We start from the raw sequence: 25,051 nt of genomic DNA, 5'->3' as shown, positions 1-25,051 counted from the left end.
GGATATAGTTTTCTCTCTGCCTATGAAAATCTGGCAAGGTGGTATGAGTTTCTGCTCATCACAGGATATCAACTGAATCCCATCCAAGAAACAGTTAAGGAGCCTATCTGGTTTGAGTAGTAGGCAATATTACTATTCAGATTTACCAATATTATGCTTAAAAAGTAACCATAATACCAGCTGCATTAATTGCTTGTTTGGCACCCCATCCACAAACATTCAATTCCTCCACCACTGACAGTGTCAGCAGTGTATACCATCTGTAAGATGCACTGCAGGAACTCACCAAGCCTCCTTAGACAGCACCTTCCACACGAAGACCGCTACCATCTAGAAGGACAAGGGCAGTGACCAGCTGGAAATTCCCCTCCAAGCCATTCACCACCCTGACTTGGAAATTTGGGGTAATAGACGTTCAGTTCAGTCTAAATAACAAATCTTGTTGCTGTTTCTGTTGTTGCATGTAGGTATAATAATATTAGTGTCACAAAGTAGGCCTACATTAACACTGCAATGAAGTTACTGTCAAAATGCCCTAGTCACCACACTCCAGCCCCTGTTCGGATACATTGAGGGAGAATTCAGACTGTCCAATTCACCTAACCTGCCCATCTTTGGACTGTGGGGGGAAACCGGAGGAAACCCATGCAAACACGGGGAGAACGTGCAGACTCCGCACAGACAGTGACCCAAGCCAGGAATAGAACCTGGGTCCCTGGCGCTGTGAAGCAACAGTACTAACCACTGTGCTACCGTCCCGCCCATAAGGATCATCCTCAAGGTGTATTTTTTATACTCTTGCCCTTTTGACTTTTCCCTAGGACCCAAATCTAGTTCTGCACAAGCTTTCCAGTAACCTTGTTAGTTTATGGTGCTACATTCATATGAATGCCCAGAAAAAGTAATTTGCCAACATTTAGAGTGAATCCTTTCCTACATTTCCCTTTAGTACCTTTTGATTCAGTCATCTAATAGATCTGCCATCCAGCTGACAAGCATTCTTGAAATACATTTTTCAGTTAATTAGTAAGGTAGCAACCTGTGGCACTTTCATCAAACAATATTTTGGAAAGCATTTTCAGATTATTTATTCATGTATATTTTGCACAGAAACATGAAATGTTAAAGGAATGTTGTTGACATCTAGCCCACTACTTTTACGGTTCATTTGACATCTCCTATGAAGTGTGCATGATACCTATTCTCGAAAAAGTGAAGATTGGTGATCTGTCTCCGTCTGTTGCTGTGGTGACATGTATTTAGCAGACTTATTTGATCATTTTTGATATCCTATTAACATGTTAAATTTTCTTTGTACTGCAGGAGGCATATTGGGTGCGGTGTTTAATCGATTGAATTACTGCCTTACAATGTTTAGAATCAGGTAAATTGTACAAAAGTAATACATTTGGTTTTTAACTGTAGAATTGTTGATATGGGAGACACTGAAGAATTGGAATAATCCACCTAGCTTTTCGGGTTTTTTGGTAATGTTTTGATGAGGTATTTCATTTAGACTAAAATAAATAAGTTGAATGTTTTCTTGAAGCTGATGAGCTAGTGATTCAGGATATTTGCTGTGCCACTGATATCCAAGTAACTCAGTATGTTCCTGAATATGGAAATATACTGTACTTTGAATAGAAAGGTTGCAACTTGTATGATGTAAGAGTATGAAAGCTATGAAAATTTTGTTGCCAATCGCTTTTGGCAACCTTTTCTTTCTTCCTGAATTTCTCTTTCATTCGTGGTCTAACTTTGTGGGGTTGTAAATCATTTTATTAGGATGCCAGTCAATTGCTTTCTTTCAAAATCTTATTGGTGGTGCTGGACATTATTATTATTATTTTTGATTATTTTGAAGAGCCAACCGATAGTTGCCCTCTAGCTATTTTGCATTTTTGACCCAAAGTCATCCGATTATGTTCCTTGGATACCAGTAAGAAGTCTTACAACACCAGGTTAAAGTCCAACAAGTTTGTTTCAAACACTAGCTTTCAGAGCACTGCTCCTTCCTCGGGTGAAGTGCTCCGAAAGCTAGTGTTTGAAACAAACATGTTGGACTTTAACCTGGTGTTGTAAGACTTCTCACTGTGCTCACCCCAGTCCAACGCCGACATCCCCACACCCTGGATACCAGACTGAGTTAGAATACACTTAAAAAAAAAAAAATTTTTTAGAGTATCCAATTATTTTATTCCAGTTAAGGTGCAAATTAATTTAGCGTGGCCAATTCACCTACATTGCACATGTTTCTGGGTTGTGGGGGTAACCCACACAGACACTGGGAGAATGTGCAAACTCCACACGGACAGTGACCCGGGGCCAGGATCGAACTTGGGTCCTCGGCGCCGTGAGACAGCAGTGCTAACCACTGCGCCACCATGCTGCCCCCGAGTTGGAATACACTTGAAGCTTCCAGAACAGTGGATTAAAGTGACTGGGAAGTTATGTTAATAAAGGTCAACAAGACCTGAAGTGAAAGTGGGAAGAAGAATTGGGCAGGGAATTAGAGGCGGGGTTGTGGAAAGATGCTCTGAGCAGAGTCAATTGGTCCTCTTAGTGTGTGCCAGGCTTAGCCTAATGCAATTTAAGGTGGTGCACAGAGCGCATATGACTGTGGCCCGAATGAGCAGGTTCTTTGAAAGGGTGGAGGATAGGTGTTGGCGATGTGCGGGAGGGCCCGCAAATCATGTCTGCATGTCCGAGGCTTAGGGGTTTTGGCAGGGATTTGCCGGTGTCATGTCAAAGGTATTGAAGGTACAGGTGGTTCTGAGTCCAGAGGTGACGATTTTTGGTATGTCGGAAGAACCGTGAGTCCAGGGGTGACAGGCTGATGTTGTGACCTTTGCCTCCCTGGTAGCCCGGAGACGGATCCTATTGATGCGGAGGGACGCAGAGCCCCAGAAATCAGGGTATGGGTTAATGGCATGGCTGGGTTTTTCAGGCTCGAGAAGATCAGGTTCGCCATGAGAGGTTTGATGCTAGGGTTCGCCCGGAGGCAGCATCCGTTTATTGACTTCTTAAAATTAAGCTATCAGCAAAATAGTTAATGGGAAAGGGGGATTGAGGAATTGTGTACGCAAGCCATGTTGGCTGGGTTTGGTTGTTGTTGGGTGGGTGTTATTTGCTTTGTTATCTTTCCTCTTGAAAATTGTTAAAATTATGTATGCTTTAATAAAATATTTTTCTAAAAAAAGGTCAACAAGACCAAGCATTAAGATATGTTCTGTAAATGATAATCCTTTCATATATAGACTGGTGATGTAGTACTGTCACATTTTGAACATTCTGCCTTCTAAGGATAGGAGTTTCATTAATTCTATTCCTATCTAGTAGAACGGTTTACCACAAGTTAAGTTTTATTGCTTCTATCAAGCTTACATTGATGGCTTGACTTCATTATACAGAATTTATTTTCTCTCTTTCTCCCTCTTGCGCATCTCTACCATCTCCCCTTCATCTTGCATTAGCATGTGTCTCCTTCTTTTATTCCACAGTAATCTGGTTGGCATAATAAACCGGGAAGTGATTGTTAGCTATCTATTCACTAACTTACTGAATTGAAGACCAATGTACGATTTAGTTCAAGAACCCAAAATACCTGAAGAGCAAGTTATGGTCATTTGTAGATTTAGAGCAGTTTATTAAGAGGCACCATTTGGATACAATACACAAGTTAAGTGGGCAGAGAAGACACACAACCCTTGATAAGTAGTGAGTGCTGGTTCCGGTTGGGAAAGGTGGATAGCATGCACAAACAGTTTTTTCTTCCTCCTTTTCCCTCTTTTCTTGCCTTTTCTTCTTGGTGCCTCATGCCTTCACAACTTCAAATTACTTGCATGTTAAACTGTAGTCATCCTTGAAAACTCTCCTCCACTGTCTACCTGCCCGGAGATCTCCTTTTGTATCCCTTTTTCCAGGGGTGGACCTGGAACGATTATTTACAGGGGGTTATTGCCCTATACAGATTTGCTTCATTACAAGATGCCCAATAAATAGTTGAAATCCTGTCTAAACTATGGAATGTATATCCATCCCCAGATGTACAGGCCATTAGATTCTTGAGCCTTTATGCACACCTTTTGTCTCTGATCTGTTCGACCTTTACATCATCCTTCCCTTATCTCATGCTGCTTGCCCTGATAAATTCTATCCTCCTGAGAAACATTCCATCTCCAGTTGTCAGAGTAACTCTCAGAAGCTTCCAGCGTCCCTGATGACCATGTGTGCAGAAGGTGTGTCCAAATGCAGCATCTAGCTAACTGGATTTCGAAGCTGGAGCTGCAGGGTGGACACAACGTGGAGCAGTTATGATGCTGAGGAAGTTGTGGATAGTACATTTAGTGAGGTGGTCACACCGCAGGTGAAGATTGCACAGGTAGAAAGGGAATGGACAACCATCAGGAACAGTAAAAGACTCTAGAAGATAGTGCAGGACTCCCCTGTGGCCATCCCCCTCTCAAACAGATATACCGCTTTGGATTCTGTTGGGTGGGGAGGGGGAATGGCCTTTTAGGGGAAAGCAGCAGCAGCCAAGTTCATGGCATCGTGGGTGGCTCTGCTGCTCAGAGGGGCGGAAAGAAAACGTGTGGCAGGGCTGTAGCGATAGGCGATTCAATAGTTAAGGGCACAGACAGATGCTTCTGTGGCTGCAAATGTGAATCAAGGATGGTATGTTACCCCCCTGGATCCGGGATCTCATGGAGCGGCTGCAGGAAATTCTGGGGGGGGGGGGGGGGGGGGGGAGAAGGTGACCAACCAGCGGATATGGTACGCATTGGTAGCAATGATAATAGATAAACTAAGGGATCGGGACCTGTAATCTGAGTACAGGAGTTAGGAAATAAATTAAAGTGCAGGATCTCAATTAAGTAATCTCGGGATTACTCCCAGTTCGATGCGCTAGCGAGAGCAGGAATAAGAGGATAAACCAAATGAACATGTGGCTGGAGAGATGGTGTAGCTGAAAGGGCTTCAGATACTTAGGGCACTGAGACCGGTTCTGGGGAAGGTGGGACCTGAACAAATCGGACGGGTTACACACAGACAGAGTTGGAACCCATGTCCTTGCAGGGGCGTTTGCTAGTTCTGTTGGGGAGTATTTAACCTAGTATGGCAGGGGGATGGGATTTCAGGAGTAGGATCAGATAGGTCAGATTCAGATCAGGAATATGGAGGTAGAAACATTAGCTAGTGATGGAGCAGATGTTGTGATAGACTTGGAATTACAGACAAGGGAAATTGACATGTAGCTGTTCATATTTCAATGCAAGGCATATTACAAACAAGGTAGATGAGTTAAGGGCACAGGTAGACACGTGGCAGCAGGATGTCATTACTGTAACAGAAACCTGGCTCAAGAAGGGGTCAAAATTGGCAGCTTAATATCCCTGGTTATAGATATTTCTTTGATTATCATTCATTTACTGCCAAAGTTGTTCAAAAGTCCTGTTAATGAGCTGTCCATGAATGCAGTTGAACCGAAAGGCCATTATTTATTTTCAAATTATTGAACCATTGTGATTAGCTAAAGTAACACCCATTTTATTCTTACACAGCAATTAATTTTTACATTCCAGGAAACATCTTAATTAAGCAAGATTAACTAAAAATCCTAACACAACTTGTAAGTTATAAGTTTTTGTTTGTTTTAAGTATCTATCCAAATGCGCTCCCACGATTGCAGAGGTCTCATCAGACCATGGTTCCTTTTGGGGCTAGTTACAGCTTTCACCATTTAAAATAATAATTTTCACTAGAGAAGCAAAACCTTCAGCAGTTTCTACAGAAACAAAACTTGCAGCACTAACCTGTTCCTTTGCCTATTTCAAGCTGATTTTATATATTACATATGTTAAACATTTTTTTAAGGTTACAGTGTTAACTTGCTTTTGTTTTGTCAAAAAAGGTACATTCATCGCCCTTGCTTGCAAGTAATTGAAGCTGTGCTGGTTGGGGCAGTGACTGCTACAGTTTCTTTTATCATGATTTATGCCATAAAAACGTATGACTGCCAGCCTATTGGAGAAGATCCTATTAAATATCCACTCCAAGTAAGTAACCCTTTCATTTCAGCAGGTTTGTAGCTTTTAGTTTTAGATTTCTGCAATCACTTTTTTCCTTTAACTGCTTAATGTAGCATAGTGGGTAGAACTGTTGCTTCACAGCTCCAGGGTCCCAGGTTCGATTTCAGGCTTGGGTCACTGCCTGTGTGGAGTCTGCACGTTCCCCCTGTGTCTGCCTCGTTTTCCTCCTGGGAGCTCCAGCTTCCTCCCACAAGTCCCAACAGACGTACTGTTAGGTGAATTGGATATTCTGAATTCTCCCTCTGCGTACCCGAACAGGCAGAATGTGGCGACTATGGGTTTTTCATAGTAACTTCATTGCAGTGTTAATGTAGGTCTACTTGTGACAATAAAGAAAGATTATAACAGCAGCTCTGTCAGGTAGGGAGAAATTTGGCAAAAAAAAAATGCTATTGTAATAAAAAGATAGAAAGAAATGGGATAGGTTGTAACGTGACTTGAATTGCCTGTTAACTTAAGATAATTGGAGCAGTAGTGCAGCTGCTATAGCTTGCCATAGTTCCCATGGGTTAGGAAACAGTATAATTGGCTAAATTCTAACAGTTGATCAGTGATCTACTTCTGATCGTGGGTGAACATTGAGGGGGACAGGGTTGTGATGCCCTCCACAATCAAATAGCCTGCTCAAGGCTTTCATAGAAAAATAGGCATTGGCCGTTTTCAATACCAATAAATAGATTGAGGGTCACCAGCTTCTGGACAACCACATTCAACATATTCAACAGGAGAAAATTGCCTAGAAGCAGAAAAAATTTTTCAGGCATAATTGAGCGATAAATATTTGCTAACATGCTGAATACACTTTTTTAAATGACTTGATTATACATCTCAGTTCTGAATATTTAACTTTATTGTGGGAAGTAATTTGGGTATGTTATGGAGCCTTAGACAGAAGCTATGTGCAATCATTAAAAAAATTGTAGCTAATGCCTCACGGTAGCATGGTGGTTAGCATCAATGCTTCACAGCTCCAGGGTCCCAGGTTCGATTCCCGGCTGGGTCACTGTCTGTGTGGAGTCTGCACGTCCTTCCCGTGTGTGCGTGGGTTTCCTCCGGGTGCTCCGGTTTCCTCCCACAGTCCAAAGATGTGCGGGTTAGGTGGATTGGCCATGCTAAATTGCCCGTAGTGTAATGTTAATGGGGGGAATGTTGGGTTATGGGTATACGGGTTACGTGGGTTTAAGTGGGGTGATCATTGCTCGGCACAACATCGAGGGCCGAAGGGCCTGTTCTGTGCTGTACTGTTCTATGTTCTAATGTCTGCCTCATGCAAAAATTGTGACCTGTGTTAGACAGAAAATAACAGCAGTAATGTGAATAGAAATTAAAACTGTCAATGGTTCCTATAAATCTGTTCACATCCTGCTGCACAAATTAAGAGCAGCAAAACGTCTGCCCCAGTGGGTTTGCATTACATGTAGTTTGTGCCGAGTTAACTGATTTCAGTTAATGTGAAATATCTAATTGGGCTCCGTATCTCTGGGTTAGTGATGGGCTAATTAGCCATTGTTCATGATGACTATGCAATGAGTCCCAGCATGTGTGAATAAAGGTGGAGTCTGGCTTGACTATTATGTCTCCTTGTGATTGAATAATCTACTTCCTCTCAATGTGATTTCAGATGAATAAATACCACTTGGGTAAGGTGGAGGGTGTCATATGCTTTCCACGGAATTATAACTTTAAAAAAAAGTCAGTTTCTTGAGAAGAAAGATGGAAAACGTGCTAAAGGAATGAGAAATTTTTAAAAATCATAAGAAATAAGAGCATTTGGTCCATCAAGACTGCTCTGTCATTTAATAAGGTCAGAGTAATCTAGTTGTGGCCTTAACTCTACTTTCCTCCCCCATAACCCTCGAATCCATCATTGATCAAAAATCTGTTTAACTCGGCCTTAAATATATTCTGACCCAGTCTCCACTGCCCTCTGAAGAGAAATCCAAAATGAATGACCCTCTGAGAGAAGGAATTCCTCTTCATCTCCATCTTAAATGGCGCACCTCTTAAACGTTGAATCTGTGCCCCTTATTTCTAGATTTCCCTGGACGGGAAACCTCTTCTTGGCATTCAGCTTGGCAATCCCCTCAGAATCGTGTATAGGGCAGCACAGTGGTTAGCACTGTTGTCGCACGCCGGCGAGGACCTGGGTTCGGGCCCGACCCTGGGTCACTGGCCATGTGGAGTCTGCACATTCTCCCCATGCCTGCGTGGGTCTCACTCCCATGACTCAACAATGTGCAGGGTAGGTGGATTGGTCATGCTAAAATTTCCCCTTAATTGGAAAAAAAAAATTGAGTATTCTAAATATAAAAATAGAATCTTGTATGCTTCAATAAGATCACCTCTCATTCTTCTAAACTCCGATGGGTATCGGCCCAACCTTTCATAAGACGATCCTCGTCATCTCAGGAATCGGTCTAGTGAACTTCTGAATTGCTTCCAATGTGCGTATATTCTTTGCCCACTTACTTAACCTGTCTGCATCCCTTTGCAGACCCTTTACATTCTCCTCACAACTTGTTTTCCTATCTATCTTTGCATCATCTGCTACAATACAGTTAGTCCCTTCATCCAAATTATGAATATGAATTGTCAATAGTTGAGCCCCAGCACTGATCCCTGCACTGCTCCACTTGTTACAGTTTCCTGACCTAAAATGATTCTCTTATCCTGACTCTGTTCCATGATAGAATGCCAATTCTCTATCCAGTCAATATATCACTCCCAACACCATGAGCTCTTATTTTGTGCAGTAAACCTTTATGTGCCACCTTATCAAATGTCTTTTGGAAATCCAAATACACTGCACATCTACTGATTCCCTTTTATTCACTGTGTCCTTGTTATGTCCTCCAAGAACTGTAATAAAGTTGCCAAAGACAATTTCCCTTTGTGATTTAATGAAAGCCCTACAACTACCTCCCTACTAATGTGACACATATGCACTCTATTAACTCATCCTCCAATCTACCATTGCAAATTTGATTTGTCCAATTTGTACAAAGATTAAAATAGCCTATCATTATTGCAGCTCTTTCTTGCAAGCTTAAGTTATTTCTTGATTTATACTCTATCCTACAGAGTGATACTGTGGGGGGTTGATGCCTATTCCCATCAGTGACTTTTTTGCTATTTCTTATCTCCACTCAAACTGTACATCTTGTTCCTCTGAAACAAGATCATTTCTCACTACTATATTGATCACATCATTTATTAACAATGTAGCCCATCTCCTTTTAATTTCTTTCTGTCCTTCCAAAATTTAAAATATCCTTGAATGTTCATATCCTAGCCATGGGCACTTTGCAATCATGTCTCTACAATGGCTATCATATCATTCTCCTTTATTTCTACTTGTGTTATCAATTCATCCATCTTATGAATGCTGCATGTATTAAAATAAAGAGCATTACCAACGTCCCTGACTCTGACCTTGCTGGTGCACTCTTATGTTTGTAACATTTGCCCCCTCCTTTCACACTGTGGGTATCAGTACCCATATCTCTACCCTGTATATTGCTTTGCCCTTTCACTTTAACTTTCCAAATCTCCCTGCACATGAACCACCATCCCCTATTTTCGTTTATTCTCTTTTGGGATGCGGGTGTCGCTGACGAGGCCAGCATTATTGCCCATCCCTAATTGCCCCGGAACTGAGTGGCTTTCTCGGCCATTTCAGAGGGCAGTTAAGAGTCAACCACATTACTTTGAGTTGGGAGTCACATATAGGCCAGACCAAGTAAGGATGGTAGATTTCATTAAGGACATTCGTGAACCTGATGTGTTTTTACAATAATCAGTGTTAGTTTCATGATCATTAGTTTTCAGTTCCATATTTATTCATTTAAATTCCACTGGCGACCGTGGACATTTTGCACCTGGGTCTCCAGAATATTATCCTCTGCCCCTGGAATACGTCCAATGACATTACCACTCCCGTACCATCTCCCCTGGTGGCGTCACTCCCAGTGTTTCATTTAAATCCCTTTCTTTGGCTTAATTAGTTAAAGTCGAAGATGTTCAATTTTCAACCCAAGTTTCTGCTTTACTATGTTGTTTACATTTCTGTTGGATGATTAAAAAGAAACCACTTCAGACTGTTTGACACCGCAGTATTGAATCAAAGGGGGACTGGGTAACTTTTTGCCCAAATATTTCACAAATGAAAGTGCATTCAAAGAAAGTTGCCGTTAAATAGTTAGTTGTTCACTAACTGTTCAATAGATGTTTTCTATGAAATGTCACCCATTAATAGGAGTAATGTTATTTTAGTGACTGAATCCACAAAGCTACTGTTGGAATCATTTCCATCAAAACATTTGGGCGTCTGCTTGCTTTGGAGGAATTTGGCTAGTCCAGCCAGAACATTGTTTGCACTAGCTGTTGAAGCTACTGTGCAGATATCATTGAATTATCCAAAATATCAAATGCTGTCTTTTTAATTGAAATGCATTATCTTAATGACATCACATTTGTAATTGCAGTTATTTTGCCCTGATGGGGAGTACAATGCAATGGCCACAGCATTCTTTAACACCCCTGAAAAGAGTGTTCGTAGTCTGTTTCATGATTCTCCAGGTCAGTGTTTGTCAACTTGGAAATGCGACTCATCTGTTGAACTGGCATTTTGTTGTATTAGTACGATTTGAGATTAACTCTCAACTACAATGCCTCTTTATGAAACTGACATGTAATGTTAAACTCTGATTTAGAATTTTTTTGCATGTTGCACTTCCAAAATCATTTAGTCAGTTCACCAACTTATAAATTTTACCAGTATGTTTTTTTAAAAACATTTTATTGATGTACTGTTTTGGCATTATAACGACACAATAAACAATGTACATGCAACTATAAACATAGTGCAAAAACTGTCTCCCTCACAGGTCCCACCTTTATTAACCCCCTACTCTAAGCTAAACTAACCCCCTCCCCTTCTGCTGACGATTAATTTTCCGCGAAGAAGTCGACGAACGGTTGCCACCTCCGGGCGAACTCGAACAGTGACCCTCTCAAGGCGAACTTGATTTTCTCCAAACAGAGAAAGCTAGCCAGGTCTCCGACTTCGGGGGCTTTGAGTCCCTCCAAGCTAATAGTATCCATCTCCGGGCTACTAGGGAAGCAAAGGCCAGAACATCTGCCTCTTTCTCCTCCTGGATTCCCGGGTCTTCCAACACCCTGAAAATCGCCAACTCTGGACTCAGCACCATCCTTGTTTTTAACACCATGGACATGACATCTGCAAACCCCTGCCAAATCCCCTAAGCTTCGGACGTGCCCAGAACATGTGGACATGGTTCGCTGGTCCTCCCGCACATTTTGCACACTGGTCTTCCACCCCAAAGAATCTGCTCATCCGGGCCACTGTCATGTGAGCCTGGTGAACGACCTTAAATGCTGAGCCTGGCATATGTTGCGGACGCATTGACTCTACTCAACGCGTCCTCCCATAGACCATCCTCTATCTCTCCTCCAAGCTCCTCCTCCCACTTTTACGTCAGTTCCTCGATTTGCGTCTCCTCTGACCCCATAGGTTCCTTGTAAATGTCCGCGACGCTCCCTTCTCCTACCCACCCTCTGGAAACTACCCTGTCCTGAATCCCCCTTAGCGGTAGGAGCAGGAAGGTTGACACCTGTTTACGTAGGAAGTCCTGGACCTGCAGATACCTGAATTTGTTTCCCCTCGCCAACCCAAACTTCTCCTCCAGCGTCCTCATACTTGGAAAGCTCCCCTCTATAAACATATCCCCCATCCTCTCAATCCCTGCTCTTCGCCATATCCGGAACCCCACATCCATACTTCCCTCTGCTCCCACATGTCTCCTCCATTGCCCACAGACTCAGACCACCACGGGGCTGGTGGAGTACCGTGCAGGTGGGAACAGCAGAGGCGCAGTTACCAACGCCCCCAAACTGGTGCCCTTGCATGAAGCAGCCTCCAAAGGCTCCCCCACCGACCCCTCCCCTACCACCAACTTCCTGATCATGGCTATATTCGCCGCCCAGTAATGGTGACTAAAATTTGGCAGCGCCAGCCCACCCTCTCCCCGACTCCGCTTAAGCATTATCTTCCTTATGCCCGCCCAAACAAAACCAGAGATCATTTTGTTGACCCGCTTAAAAAAAGACCGCGGAATAAAGATGGGGAGACATTGAAACACGAACAGGAATCCAGGGAGGACCATCACCTTCACCGCCTGCACCCTTCCAGCTAATGACAAAGGGAGCACGTCCCATCTCTGAAAATCGTCCTTCATTTGGTCTACTAGCCGGGCCAGATTTAATTTATGCAGCCGGTCCCATTCCCGTGCCACTTGAATGCTAGGTACCTAACCCTACTAATCTAAACGGCAGCTCCCCCAATCGCCCCTCCTGTCCACTCGCCTGGACCACAAACATCTCACTTTTCCCCAAACTTGGCTTATACCCAGAAAACCAGCCAATTTCTCCCAGAATCCTCATGATTTCTTCCAACCCCTCTAATGGGTCCGATACATACAGAAGCAGGCCGTCTGCATAGAGCGAGACTCTGTACTCCCCCCGGCCAGTCCCTTGAGGCTCTCTGAGCAATTGCCAACGGCTCTACAGCTAGCGCGAACAACAGTGGGGAGAGGGGGCATCCCTGTCTCATCCCCCGGTTCAGTCTAATATAGTCCGATGTTGTCCTATTCGTCCATACACTTGCCACAGGAGCTTGATTCAGCAACCTGACCCAGTCAATAAAGCCCCGCTCAAATCTGAACCGTCCCAGTACCTCCCACAGATAATCCCATTCTACGCGATCAAAAGCCTTTTCTGCATGCATTGCGATCACTACCTCCACCTCCCTACCTTTGGGGGGCATCATGATCACATTTAACAACCATCTTATATTGACCACCAACTGTCTACCCTTAACAAACCCCGTCTGGTCCTCCCCAATAACTTCCGGAACATAATCCTCAATCCTGGAGGACAAAGTTTTGGCCAGCAGTTTGGTGTCCACATTCAACAGGGATATTGGCCTGTAGGACCCACACAGCTCTGGGTTCTTGTCCCGCTTCAGAATCAGCGAAATTGTGGCCTGTGACATCATCGGGGGCAGCACCCCTCTTTCCCTTGCCTCATTAAACATCCTCATCAACACCGGCCCCAATATCCCAGAGAACGTTTTATAAAACTCCATTGGGTACCCGTCCGGCCCCGGGGCTTTACCCGCCTGCTTGGCCTTCAGACCCCCCACTATTTCTTCCAACCATATCGGGGCCCCCAGCCCTTCTACCAGCTCCCCATCCACCTTTGGGAAATTCAGCCCCCCCCAAGAAGTGCCTCATCCCCTCCGGCCCCGTAGAGGGTTCCGACCTGTACAGCCTGCTGTAGAAATCCCTAAACGCCTGATTCACCCCTGCTGAATCTCCAACCAGGTTCCCATCACCGTCATTTACTTTCCCTATCTCCCTGGCTGCCTCCCTCTTTCTAAGCTGCTGTGCAAGCATTCTGCTGGCCTTCTCTCCATACTCATAGATCGCCCCCCTCGCTTTTCTCAGCTGCTCCTTCGCCCTGCCTGTGGTTAACAAGCCAAACTCCGCCTGTAGCCTCTGCCATTCCCTTAAAAGCCCTGCCTCGGGTCTCCGCATACCTCCTATCGATCTGTAGTATCTCCTTAACCAGTCGGTCTTTCTCTGCCCTGTCCACCTTCTCCCTATGGGCCCGTATTGAGACCAGCTCCCCTCTGACCACCACCTTCAGTGCTTCCCAGACCATCGTTGCTGAAATTTCTCTCGTGTTGTTGACCTGCAGGTAGTTCTGAGTACATTTCCTTAGCCGCTGGCACACCCCTTCGTCAGCCAAAAGTCCCACATCAGTGCGGGCGCTGGTTACTGTCTTTACTAACCTGCAGGTCAACCCAGTGCGGAGCATGGTCTGAGATTGTGATCGCCGAGTACCCCGTGTCCACCACCCCTGCCAGTAAGGCCCTGCTCAAAATGAAGAAATCGATCCGGGAGTACATTTTATGCACGTGTGAGTAGAAGGAGAACTCCTTCACCCTCGGCTGCCCAAATCTCCATGGATCCACCCCACCCATCTGCTCTATGAACCATTTTAGTTCCTTTGCCATTGCTGGCACCCTCCCGTCTTCGAGCTTGACCGGTCCAAGCCAGGGTCAATAACTGTGTTGAAGTCCCCTCCTATGACCAACCTGTATGAATCCAGGTCCGGTATCTTCCCCAGCATCCTCTTTATAAACTCCACATCATCCCAATGTGGTGCATACACGTTTACTAATACCACCTGCATCTCCTCCAGTTTCCCACTGACCATAATGTACCGACCTCCCACATACGAAACTATTCTACCCGCCTCAAACACCACCCACTTATTAATCAGGATTGCGACCCCTCTAGTCTTTGAGTCTAGTCCCGAGTGAAAGACTTGACTGACCCAGCCTTTCCTCAATCTGATCTGGTCAGTTACTCTAAGGTGCGTCTCCTGCAATATTACCACGTCGCCTTTAGTCCCCTAAGATGCGTGAACACACGTGCCCTCTTGACCGGCCCATTTAACCCTCTTGGTGATCAGCCTAGTTGGGGGGCTCATTGCGCGCCCCCCCCCCCCAACCCGGATCATCAGCCACCCCTTTTTTTGGGCCTGCCTCCAGCCTATGCTCCGCGCCTCCACCAGCCCGCCCCCAGGCAGCCTCCGCCCCCAATCTCCTCTGCCCCCAACCTCCTCTCTGTCCCTCCCTCGTCAGCAGAACATCCACCCCCCCCCCCCCCCCCCCCCCCCCCCCCCGGAACAACACTCTGTAATCCTTTGATAAACCGAATATATGCACACCCCCCACTGCGCTTCCGTGAGCTAGCCTGCCCAGCTGGCTTGGTGGCCCCCATCCCTGGCGCCAGACAGTCTCCCACCTATTGTGTGTCCCCCGCTCATACAAACATACTCCAACATCAAACAATCCCTACACAATTGCCCGACAGAAAATCACCAAAATCTAAACAAGCACACCTCCAACCCCCAACAGTGCAAATGAAAACCTTAACTCACTCAGTTCTGCCACTGGTCCCAAATGAAATGAAAATCGCTATTGTCACGAGTAGGCTTCAAATGAAGTAACTGTGAAAAGCCCCTAGTCGCCACATTCCGGCGCCTGTCCGGGGAGGCTGGTACAGGAATCGAACCGTGCTGCTGGCCTGCTTGTTCTGCTTTAAAAGCCAGTGATTTAGCTCAGTGAGCTAAACCAGCCCCTGGCTGGCATCAATACAGAAGGCATTACAAACAGCTTCTACAAAACGAAAAATGAGAAACATTTTTTTAAAAGAACAGAGAAACAAAAAAAACATGAGCATTGCAGCAAAGTTCAAAAGCTCTCAGTCCACCACCAATCCTTTCCTTTTCACAAAGTCCAGGGCATCCCCATGCGACTCGAAATAAAATTGCTGTTCCTCGTACATGACCCAGTGGCGGGCCGGATACAACAGTCCGAACTTCACCATTTTCTTAAAAAGAATCGACCTAATCTGGTTGAAGTCTGCTCTTCTCCTGGCCACCTCCACACTCTGGTCTTGGTAGACCCGCAGGATACTGTTGTCCCACTTCCAGATCCGTGTCTGCTTGGTCCACTGTAGAATGCGCTCCTTATCCAAGTACCTATGGAATCTCACCATCATTGCCCTCCGGGTGTCTCCCGTTCGCGGCTTCCTCGTGAGTGCTCTTTGAGCCCTGTCCACCTCCAAGGGTCAGGAGAATGCCCCATCCCCCAGCAGCTTCTCAAACATATCTGCAATGTATGCCCCAGCATCTGCTCCTTCGGATCCCTCCGGGAGCCCAACGATTCTCAAGTTCTCCAGCGGGACTTATTCTCTAGGTCCTCCCCTTCTCCAGGAGCTTCTTCTGCTGGTCTCTTAGCGTCCCCACCTCCAACTCCACCGCAGTTTGATGTTCCTCCTGCTCAGCCAGCGCCTTCTTCACCTTCTGGATCACCCGATCTTGTGCATCCAATCTGAGCTCCAGCCGCTCAATCGACTCTTATCGGGACCAAGCAGTCCCGTTTCAGCTTAGCAAAGTCTTCCTGAATAACTTGCATCAGCTGCTCCGTTGCCCGCTGGGTCGACAAACCAGAGATCCGGTCCTCCGTCATGCCGCCTCCCGCTGCAGCTTCAGCCCAAGCCTTCTCTGTCTTTCTATTTCTGCCTTTACGAGCACTTCTAGTCCTTCCCTCCATGCACCGATGTGGGAATTCAGTACACAATTGCCTCGGTCTTCAGTTTTACAGTTCAAATCCGGTAGAAAATTGGGGGAAAAGGTCCAAAAGTCCGACCCGAGTGGGAGCCACCAAATGTGCGACTTACTCCTTCATAGCCACCACCGGAAGTCCCTAGTATTTGTTTTTAACCACCAGAATTTACTAATTCCTAGCATTCATCTTTCTGAAGAAAAGCTAGTCAAAGAAAGTAGTTTTGTTTAGTTTGTTGATGGCTGTACCTTGAATGTGGTAGCAATATTAGGGAGATTTAAATATGCCTCAGCCCTACCGCAATAATTTTACTAGTTTACGGACCCTACCAAGTTTAATTTTCCTATTTTTTATGTTTTTATTATATCTGGAGTAGAAATTAAGGGGACATTGATTGTGGCCTGTGGGGAGATGTAATCTTATTTTCAAGAAAACGTTGTTGAAGGTTTTCACTCGTAAATAGCTGAAATAAAACAGTAACATACTGTAGAGAGCAAAAATATAAGGGTAAATTTGATCCCGTAAAATTTCTGTTGCAATTGTATATTGAGCACAATTTAGGATGTGTTACAGACCGAAGACCAGATCCCAACAGTGGCTACGATACTGGACCAGAACAGCAACACTTTAAAACATTTTTTTAACACTATGTGGAAAGATCGACTACACTCCAGGAATGATTGTATGAGAAATTGGTTATTTATACCAGCAAAACTTTAGAACAAAAGAAAAACAATTTTTAACTTTAAAATTTTGTACCTAACTCAAACAGCTTACATTTAACTCTTAATCCTAACACACAATTTCCCATTAAACAATACGTAAAATGATCACACCGCTCTCAACTCCACTTAGACAGCCAAAATGATACTTGCATTACAGAACATATTCCTGCTATTAGTGAGGCTCTTTCAGACCTTATCCGAAAACCTGTATATGTGGCAGTTTTTTTGATGGCCTCTCCTGATCGCTCTCCAAATCCTTCTGCCCCCACCTATTCGAACAGGATTCTTTTATCTCTCTGAGCTCCGCCCAGCCCCTCAAAGATGGTTGTCTCCAGACTTGAACTCATTATTGCTATCTGGACTTTTGATTACCCACTCCAATTAACACAAGAAACAGGGCTATGCTATGAATATGCAACTAACCTCCAATTTACAGACCAAAGAGACAATCAGACTCTGTAATAGGCTAATGACTGGTCAGACATGGGTGTCCCAAGGGACAATGAACCTTGTGTGAATCACCACGACTGAACAGGGGTATCCTGTTTATTCCCATTAATGAGTTTAAGTCTGAATGGAACAATGTAACTCAGGCCAGGTGTGGGTGTAAACTTCCGACTCAGTGCTAGCAGTTTTACCCTCTGGTTGTTAACCTCTAAGTTGCTCACTACATCTACGATCCAATTTCCTAACATTTACTGTGTCGTCACAGATGTAACAAAAAAGGACCAATCGTTTATCCTCCACATCATCTTTGCAAACTTCCATCCGAATAAGAATCACCAGTATCTAAATATTTTGTACCACACAACAGCCAGGAATCTTTCCCCCATCACCCGCAGCAGCAAGGTGTCATGGTGGTACAGTGGTTAGCACTGCTGCCTCACAGCATCAGGGACTTGGGTTCGATTCCGGCCTTGGGTGACCTGTCTGTGTGGAGTTTGCATGTTCTCCCCATATCTGCGTGGGTTTCCTCTGGGAACTCCGGTTTCCTCCCACAGTTCAAAAATATGTGCAGGGTAGATGGATTGGCCATGATCAACGTGAGGGGTTATGTGGACAGGGTGGGGGAGTGGGCCTTAGTAGGGTGCTCTTTCGGAGAATCGGTGCAGACTCGATGGGCCAAATGGCCTCCTTCTGCACTGTAGGGATTCTTTGGATTCTATCAATTTGTGCATGCTGTTGTCACCCATCAGGGAACCTATATTCTGCTGGTGGTTCATTCCAGGTTCAGGCATCTAGATGGGCACAATGTACTTCAAGAAATCATAATTTCACACATCAGAAAGCTGCTTACTGACATGAAACAATCTATGCTTCTGATCAAATAAAGAAATAAGCACTGATCTGTTTAGTCTGCAACAAAATACAATTTTGTTGTTTGCCGTTCTAGCAGAATCAAATTCTGTTGTTACTAGGAGCAACGTACTTTTATTTGGAGTACGTTGGTGATTGGTTTAATTGCGTGTCCTGTTTAAACTTTTTTGTGTGGCTGCACATGCATAGCAATTTGAAGGTTCTGCATAGGATCTTTCTGGTACCTGTGTGGCTGTGCAGTTTAGAGGGATCATTGGCTAGGGATGTAGTTTCCTTGTGCAATGAGGCCAGTGTTAGCAGCAGTGACTAGAGAAGCTACCTATCATCGCACATTTATAATGAACTTTAGGCTGCTTCTTGATTATGCCTGATTTTTCTAAAAGTAAAGAATTTTACCAGTGTGCGTTTTCCCTCCTTTTTACACTTCTTTCTTTCTCCCTCTTTTCCTCCCGCCCCCAAATCCCCTGTTGAGGATAATTTTGCATCCCTTTTGTTTATTTCCCCCAAGTGACAACTGTAGTGGTCCATTTATTAGCCAAAGAAAATTTGACTATGTATGGAAATCCAGTTGTAATTCCATACAAGTCAAACTGGATTCACAGAAACGAGGCTTGATCTTGTGCAATTTCTGAGCCTCTATGGAATGGCTTCTGTCTAAAAATCAGCAGTAATCACTCTAGTTTATTCATCACTACATAGTATTTAACCAAGCACCAGATAACCTCAGACCCCTTGAAGGGATTAGGCCATGTGATTGAATACAATCATGGTTTGTGATATTATATTCACTGTAGAAATGCCGTCCCATGGATGAAAATGTTTTTCCTCAATTCCCCACCAATCCTTCTACAAATCACCTTAAATATATGCCCCATGGTAATCGACTCCTCCGTTAGGGGATATAGGTCTTTCCTGTCTAGGACCCTTCTAATTGTGTATACCTCAAGTAAGTCACCAGTGGCTGGTTTAGCACAGTGGGCTAAACAGCTGGCTTGTAATGCAGAACAATGCCAGCAGCACGGGTTCAATTCCTGTACCAGCCTCCCTGAGCAGATGCCGGAATGAGGCGACTAGGGGCTTTTCACAGTAACTTCATTGAAGCCTACTTGTGACAATAAGCTATTATTATTATTATTATCTTGGCCTCCTCTGTTTGAAGGAAAACAACTAATGCCTACCCAATCTTTCCTCTTAGCTGCAGTTTTCAAGCCATGGCAACATTCTTGTAAATCTCCTCTACACTCTCTCGAGCAATTATGTCCTTCCTGTACTGTGGTGTTCAGAACTGTACACAGAACTCCAGCTGTGGCCTAACCAGCATTTTATATAGTTCCTGTAGTACATCTCTGCTTTTGTGTTCAATACTTCACCCATTAGCACAATTATATGAATAAGATTATAAATGAAATTGTGTTGAATACATAGAAACAATAATTAGTATGTCCTATTAAAGTGGTGAAACATTTTAAAATGGGCATCAACTACCTTGTAATGCTGTCCTGAGTCATCTTCGCATTATTGTTTTTGACATGCTTAGCTGTTAATTTATGCTATTCGAGCTCTCCTATGCTAAAGATATTTGAACATTGAATACTTCCACTATCAATGGATCACTTTTGGGCAATACTGTATATCTGAATCTACTTCAAATATATAAATTCACAGAATCACGGAGATGTAAATTAATTGTTTTCAACTTGCCTTCATTTTTTTTTTTGGAATATTTTTTATTCTCCTTTTTCACATTTTCTCCCAAATTTACACCCACCAACAATAAACAAATATGTCCATCCCCATATCAAGAACAACAATCCCATCCTCCCACCAAACCCCAAACATTAGCCTGCATGGTCACACAAACAAATGACAAAAAGGAATTGGGGATCACCCATAGTCGCCATTAACACACACAGCCCCCCCAATCCTCCCATCCACCCGCCCCAACTAATGTTCGATGTTATCCAGTTCTTAAAAGTGCAGAATGAATAATGCCCATGAATTGTAGAACCCCTCCATTCTTCCCCACAATTCAAACTTAATCTTCTCAAGAGTCAAGAATTCCAACAGGTCCCCCCGCCACGCCAGGGCACAGGATGAAGAGGTTGCTCTGCAATCTATCAGGATCTGCCTTTGGGATCAACTTGCCTTCATGATCCGAAACATCAGTCACTGGAAGGACACCAACATTTTAAAATCTCCATTTATATAGTGCCTTTTTAATGTAGAAAACACTCCATGGTGTAATTTATATAAAGAATGCTGAGGCAAACAAACAGATAAGAGAAAAGGTGACCAAAAACTTGGTTAAAGTGGTGGGTTGTAAGGAGGAACTTGAAGATATGGATCGGTTTTTGAACATAACGACTCAGTGTCTGAAACATACGGACATAATATCATCATAGAAGCAAGGTCCAGGCATGGTAATATATGGAACAAATTGCCATTAAATAATAAACAGAATCTGACAACTAAGTTGACAAGGCAACAGTACTTAGGCTTTCAACTACCCATTTCCTTCCTCTAGTTGTCTTCTTCGCTTACTCACCCGGTCTCTTTGTGCCCCCATATGTTAGATCATAAATCTTGATTTTTCCATCACCTTTTCGGATGGTGGAAGAAGCTGCAACTTCTCCTTTTCACAAATCGCTCAAAAGTGAATTAGTTAATTTTAGATGCTATTGTGTTTTTGCTTTATCTTCACTTATTATTTCTTACCATAACCATTTATGTGGGTGAGAGGGGGAAGTTTCCTGAGTTTAAAAGAAGCAGGTTAATTTGATGTTGAAAATGAAAAAGAAAACTGAATACTGCAACACACAATGTGATTTTCTGATGTTCAAGAACAGTATTTGCTTGATCAGTATGATCTGTTTTTTTGCAGGTTCATACAATCCTCTGACTCTTGGCTTGTTCACTTTAAGTTACTTTTTCCTTGCCTGTTGGACGTATGGTTTAACAGTGTCCAGTGGAATCTTCATTCCATCTTTACTGATTGGAGCTGCATGGGGAAGATTGTTTGGAATATTCCTTTCCAACATTACGCCAGTCTCTGTGAGTTTTTTTTCATAACCTTGAATGATAGTGTAATTTTTGGTGTTTTGGTATTTTCTGAAGGGTAGTTCAAATGGAAAACCCAACATGTTAAAATTTTAATTTCTTGTGCATATCCAATTTTTCCAACAAACAAATATCTAATACTTAATGCTTAGTCTTTCCAACATGAAATAAGATTTGTTATTGTTCATAATATGTTTATTCATTGATTTGTTATCTGGGTTTCTGGTGAAGAATAGTTCTTGCTTCCCCTTTATCAATAAGTTGAAGATATCCTTCACATAGGGCTAGATTTAATGCAGCCCATTACAGTGGGAGCCACTGCAGCCGGGCCCACTTAATCGCTTTGCCCCTTTGACAGGTGCTTGGTGTTCTCCTTATTAAATTGGAGAGCACCATTTCTAGCTTCTGGTGAGGGGATATCAATTAGGCTCATTTAATGGGCCAATTTGCAGCCATTATCCCTGAGGCCACCGCAATTTAGTGGTATCTCAGGGATTTAAACAGCGCTGCACGGCTTTCCCACCCCCTTGAAAGGCTACATAGCAAACTTTGTTGGGTTAGCCAGTGGCCTCCTGGGGGGATGAAGTGATACAATTTACAGTGCAGAAGGAGGCCATTTGGCACCAGCCCTTGGAGAGAGCATCCTACGCCCTACTTAAGCCCACACCTCCACCCTATCCCCGTAACCCAGTAACCCCACATAACTTTTTGGACACTAAGGGACAATCTAGCATGGCCAATCCACCTAACCTGCACATCTTTGGACTGTGGGAGAAAACGGGAGCACCCAGAGGAAACCCACGCAGATACGGGAAGAAAGTTCAAACTCCACACAGGCAGTCACCTGAGGCCGGAATCGAACCCAGGACCCTGGAGCTGTGAGGCAGCAGTACTAACCATTGTGCCACCGTGCCCACCCGGCTGGGTGGGCTTTCCTCGTTATAAGACATTCTAAGCCTGATCAGGGCACCCAGCATTGGGAAACCACTGAAAGTCACCCCTCTGCTTTTGCTTCCGACTGCCCTCCCATGACCATCCACTCTGACCCCTATTCCACCCTCATTCACCTTTAGCATGGGGTCCCAGAGATTCATGGGTCCCTGATGGGTGTACTGCTGTGTTGCATGTGCTCACTGATATTTTCAATCAGTAACAATAAGTTTCATAATTATAGCTAACTGCAGTTTATGTTGGACTTTTGTGCTTGTTTTAAAGTGTTTACTTTCTGTTGCATTCCACAGACTTGGGCTAATCCAGGCAAATACGCTCTAATGGGAGCAGCCGCTCAACTTGGTGAGTGTTACATGACCAGTAACCTACATACTGGAAAGTTAGAATTTCCAGACTAACAGTCTTGGGATATTAGATAATTTCCTGTTGTATTTCCTATGCTAGAAAGTAATTTCTATAACAGCACTGCAGTCTTCAAACAATTCCCTATTGCTGTGATCTGGGTAGGAATATTGGCAACAAATTCATTGTGGAGGAATTTTCTATGATCCCAAACTACCACATTTTATGTAACCTGCTACTATAAAGAAAGCCAAGAGCTTGCACTAGATGGAGGAAATGATTTTGATGCTTTTGTTCCCTACATATCTTTGAACATAAAGCTAATTGTTGCAGCTAACTTTAAATGATTTAGATCGGCTTCAATTCTGTAAATACGATTTAACTATATAACACGGAAACAAGCCAGTTAGCCCTACAGGTTTATGTCAGCTTTTATGCTCTATATAAGGAGGTCACGGGATATGCGGGGGGCCAGGCAGGAAAGTGGAGTTGAGGCCACGTTTAGATTAGCCAGGATTTTATTGAATAGTGGAGCAAGTGAAAGGGACTGAATGGCCTCCTCTTTATTTCTTAACTACATGCCCCCTCCCACCAATTTTCATCTAACCCCATCAACATATCCTTGTATTTCTCTCTCTCTCTCTGATGTGATAATCCAGTTCCTCTTTAAAATGCATCTTTGCTATTTGCCTCAATTCTTCCTTGTGATGTTGAGTTCCACATTCTAACTGTTCTCTTGTAAAGAGATTTTTCTTCAATCCCTACTTGGTTTATTTGCAACTATCTTATATTTCTGGCTCCAAATTCTGACTTTGCCCAAAGTGGAAATATCTATTCTACTACTACCCTATCAAACATTTTCCTAACCTTTAAAGACTTCGATCAGGTCACCTTTTTCCAGAAGATCTTCCCTGATAGATGCAACCTCTCTGTTCTTGTATCATTCTACTTTTTTTATTTTTTCACCTTCTCCACTCCCAATCTCCTTTTATAATATGATGACCAGAACAGTTCATAGCACTTTAGTGATTTAACATAAATCCTCTGCTTTTTGGTTCCAACCTTCTAGAAATGAACCCGCGTGTTCAGTTTGCTTTTTAACCCCCGTCATTAATTTTAGCGATTTGTGTATGTGACTTAGATTTAGTTGTGGGAATATTGACGAAGAAAGTCAAATAAATACACTAAGAAGCTGGGAACTCTTTGCCCTCCTATTTAGTCGACATTTTCTATGGCTCAGAAGTAGTTGTCGTGGTGCATGCACTTTCTTTTGATGGTCTTTAAATTCAATTGCAATATGCCATTTCCTTCCGCCGTGGGCGAGCTCCCAATCCGAGACAATCCTGATGCCTGCAATTGGCAGAAAATGATGCCGATCCAGGAAATTATGGTTGGGACCATGTTAGTCATGTGAAAACAATCCGGATTGACCCAATCAGAAAATCTAAACTTGGGGGATTCAGTTGAATTGTATTAGTTTTCCAGCACTTCATTTTATGTATCTTGTTTATTTTTAAAAAAAATATTTTTTATTGGCATTTTCCAGTTTTAACAGTTTAACATGTAAATATTTACAAGGTACATAATATTTACAAGGTACGATGTTTCTTATGTACACATTTTACACATATCCCTTCTCTCCTCTGTTACCATCCCCCCCAACCCCCCTCTCCTTGTATCGTGTTTCTAAGTTGGAATAGCAACCACCACCTACACTTGTTTTGATTGAAAGGAGCAAGCAATTGTTAATATGATAAGAATTTAGCACTGTTGTAGAAACTAATCAGATTCCTAATTAGTTATGATGGGGGAAGAAATTAAACAGTTAAAAGTTGAACTGTTTAACTCTGAGGAAGTTTCTTGCATTATGTGCGACTTGGGTCTTATTACATTTGTTTCAACAAAACATTTGACTACGATGTAAATGAAAAATCCAGATTCCATGATATATTGATCTGGCATATGAGCGAGTTGGGAGCCAAGCAAGGTAGTTTGTGTATTTCAAGTATCTACATGCACATTAACTGTCATCTTCTATCAGATGTAGCTGAACTTGTGGTCTATTACATTCCATTTGCAGGAGGTATTGTACGGATGACACTGAGCCTGACGGTCATTATCGTGGAGGCGACTGGAAATGTGACATATGGTCTTCCCGTCATGGTGGTGCTGATGACTGCCAAAATAGTTGGGGACTTCTGCATTGAGGTGCCTGTTAAATGGTGAAAACGTAGCCATTTTTGAAAAAGAAATCTGGATTAACCTTTTCTTCAGATGCTATGCTACTACCTCAATTATTTCTGTTTCCTAGCCCTTGCTAATTTTTCTGCTAGTGCAATTAACCCAGCCTT

General features: G+C 43.5%; 1 protein-coding gene across 1 annotated transcript in view; it reads left to right on the top strand.

The window, feature by feature from the left end:
* clcn7 (chloride channel 7) overlaps positions 1 to 25,051 on the top strand; it is a 77,652-nt gene that overhangs the window by 32,178 nt on the left and 20,423 nt on the right. The window contains exons 14-19 of the mRNA XM_038819508.1: positions 1,324 to 1,384; positions 5,912 to 6,056; positions 10,574 to 10,667; positions 21,232 to 21,401; positions 22,649 to 22,700; positions 24,781 to 24,908. Coding sequence (XP_038675436.1) covers positions 1,324 to 1,384; positions 5,912 to 6,056; positions 10,574 to 10,667; positions 21,232 to 21,401; positions 22,649 to 22,700; positions 24,781 to 24,908 — 650 coding nt within the window. The remainder of the gene's footprint in view (positions 1 to 1,323; positions 1,385 to 5,911; positions 6,057 to 10,573; positions 10,668 to 21,231; positions 21,402 to 22,648; positions 22,701 to 24,780; positions 24,909 to 25,051) is intronic.

Source organism: Scyliorhinus canicula, chromosome 15, assembly GCF_902713615.1.
Source record: "Scyliorhinus canicula chromosome 15, sScyCan1.1, whole genome shotgun sequence".
Taxonomy (NCBI): domain Eukaryota; kingdom Metazoa; phylum Chordata; class Chondrichthyes; order Carcharhiniformes; family Scyliorhinidae; genus Scyliorhinus; species Scyliorhinus canicula.
Note: the sequence above shows the minus strand (reverse complement) of the source record. Positions and strands in the feature narration are given on the sequence as shown.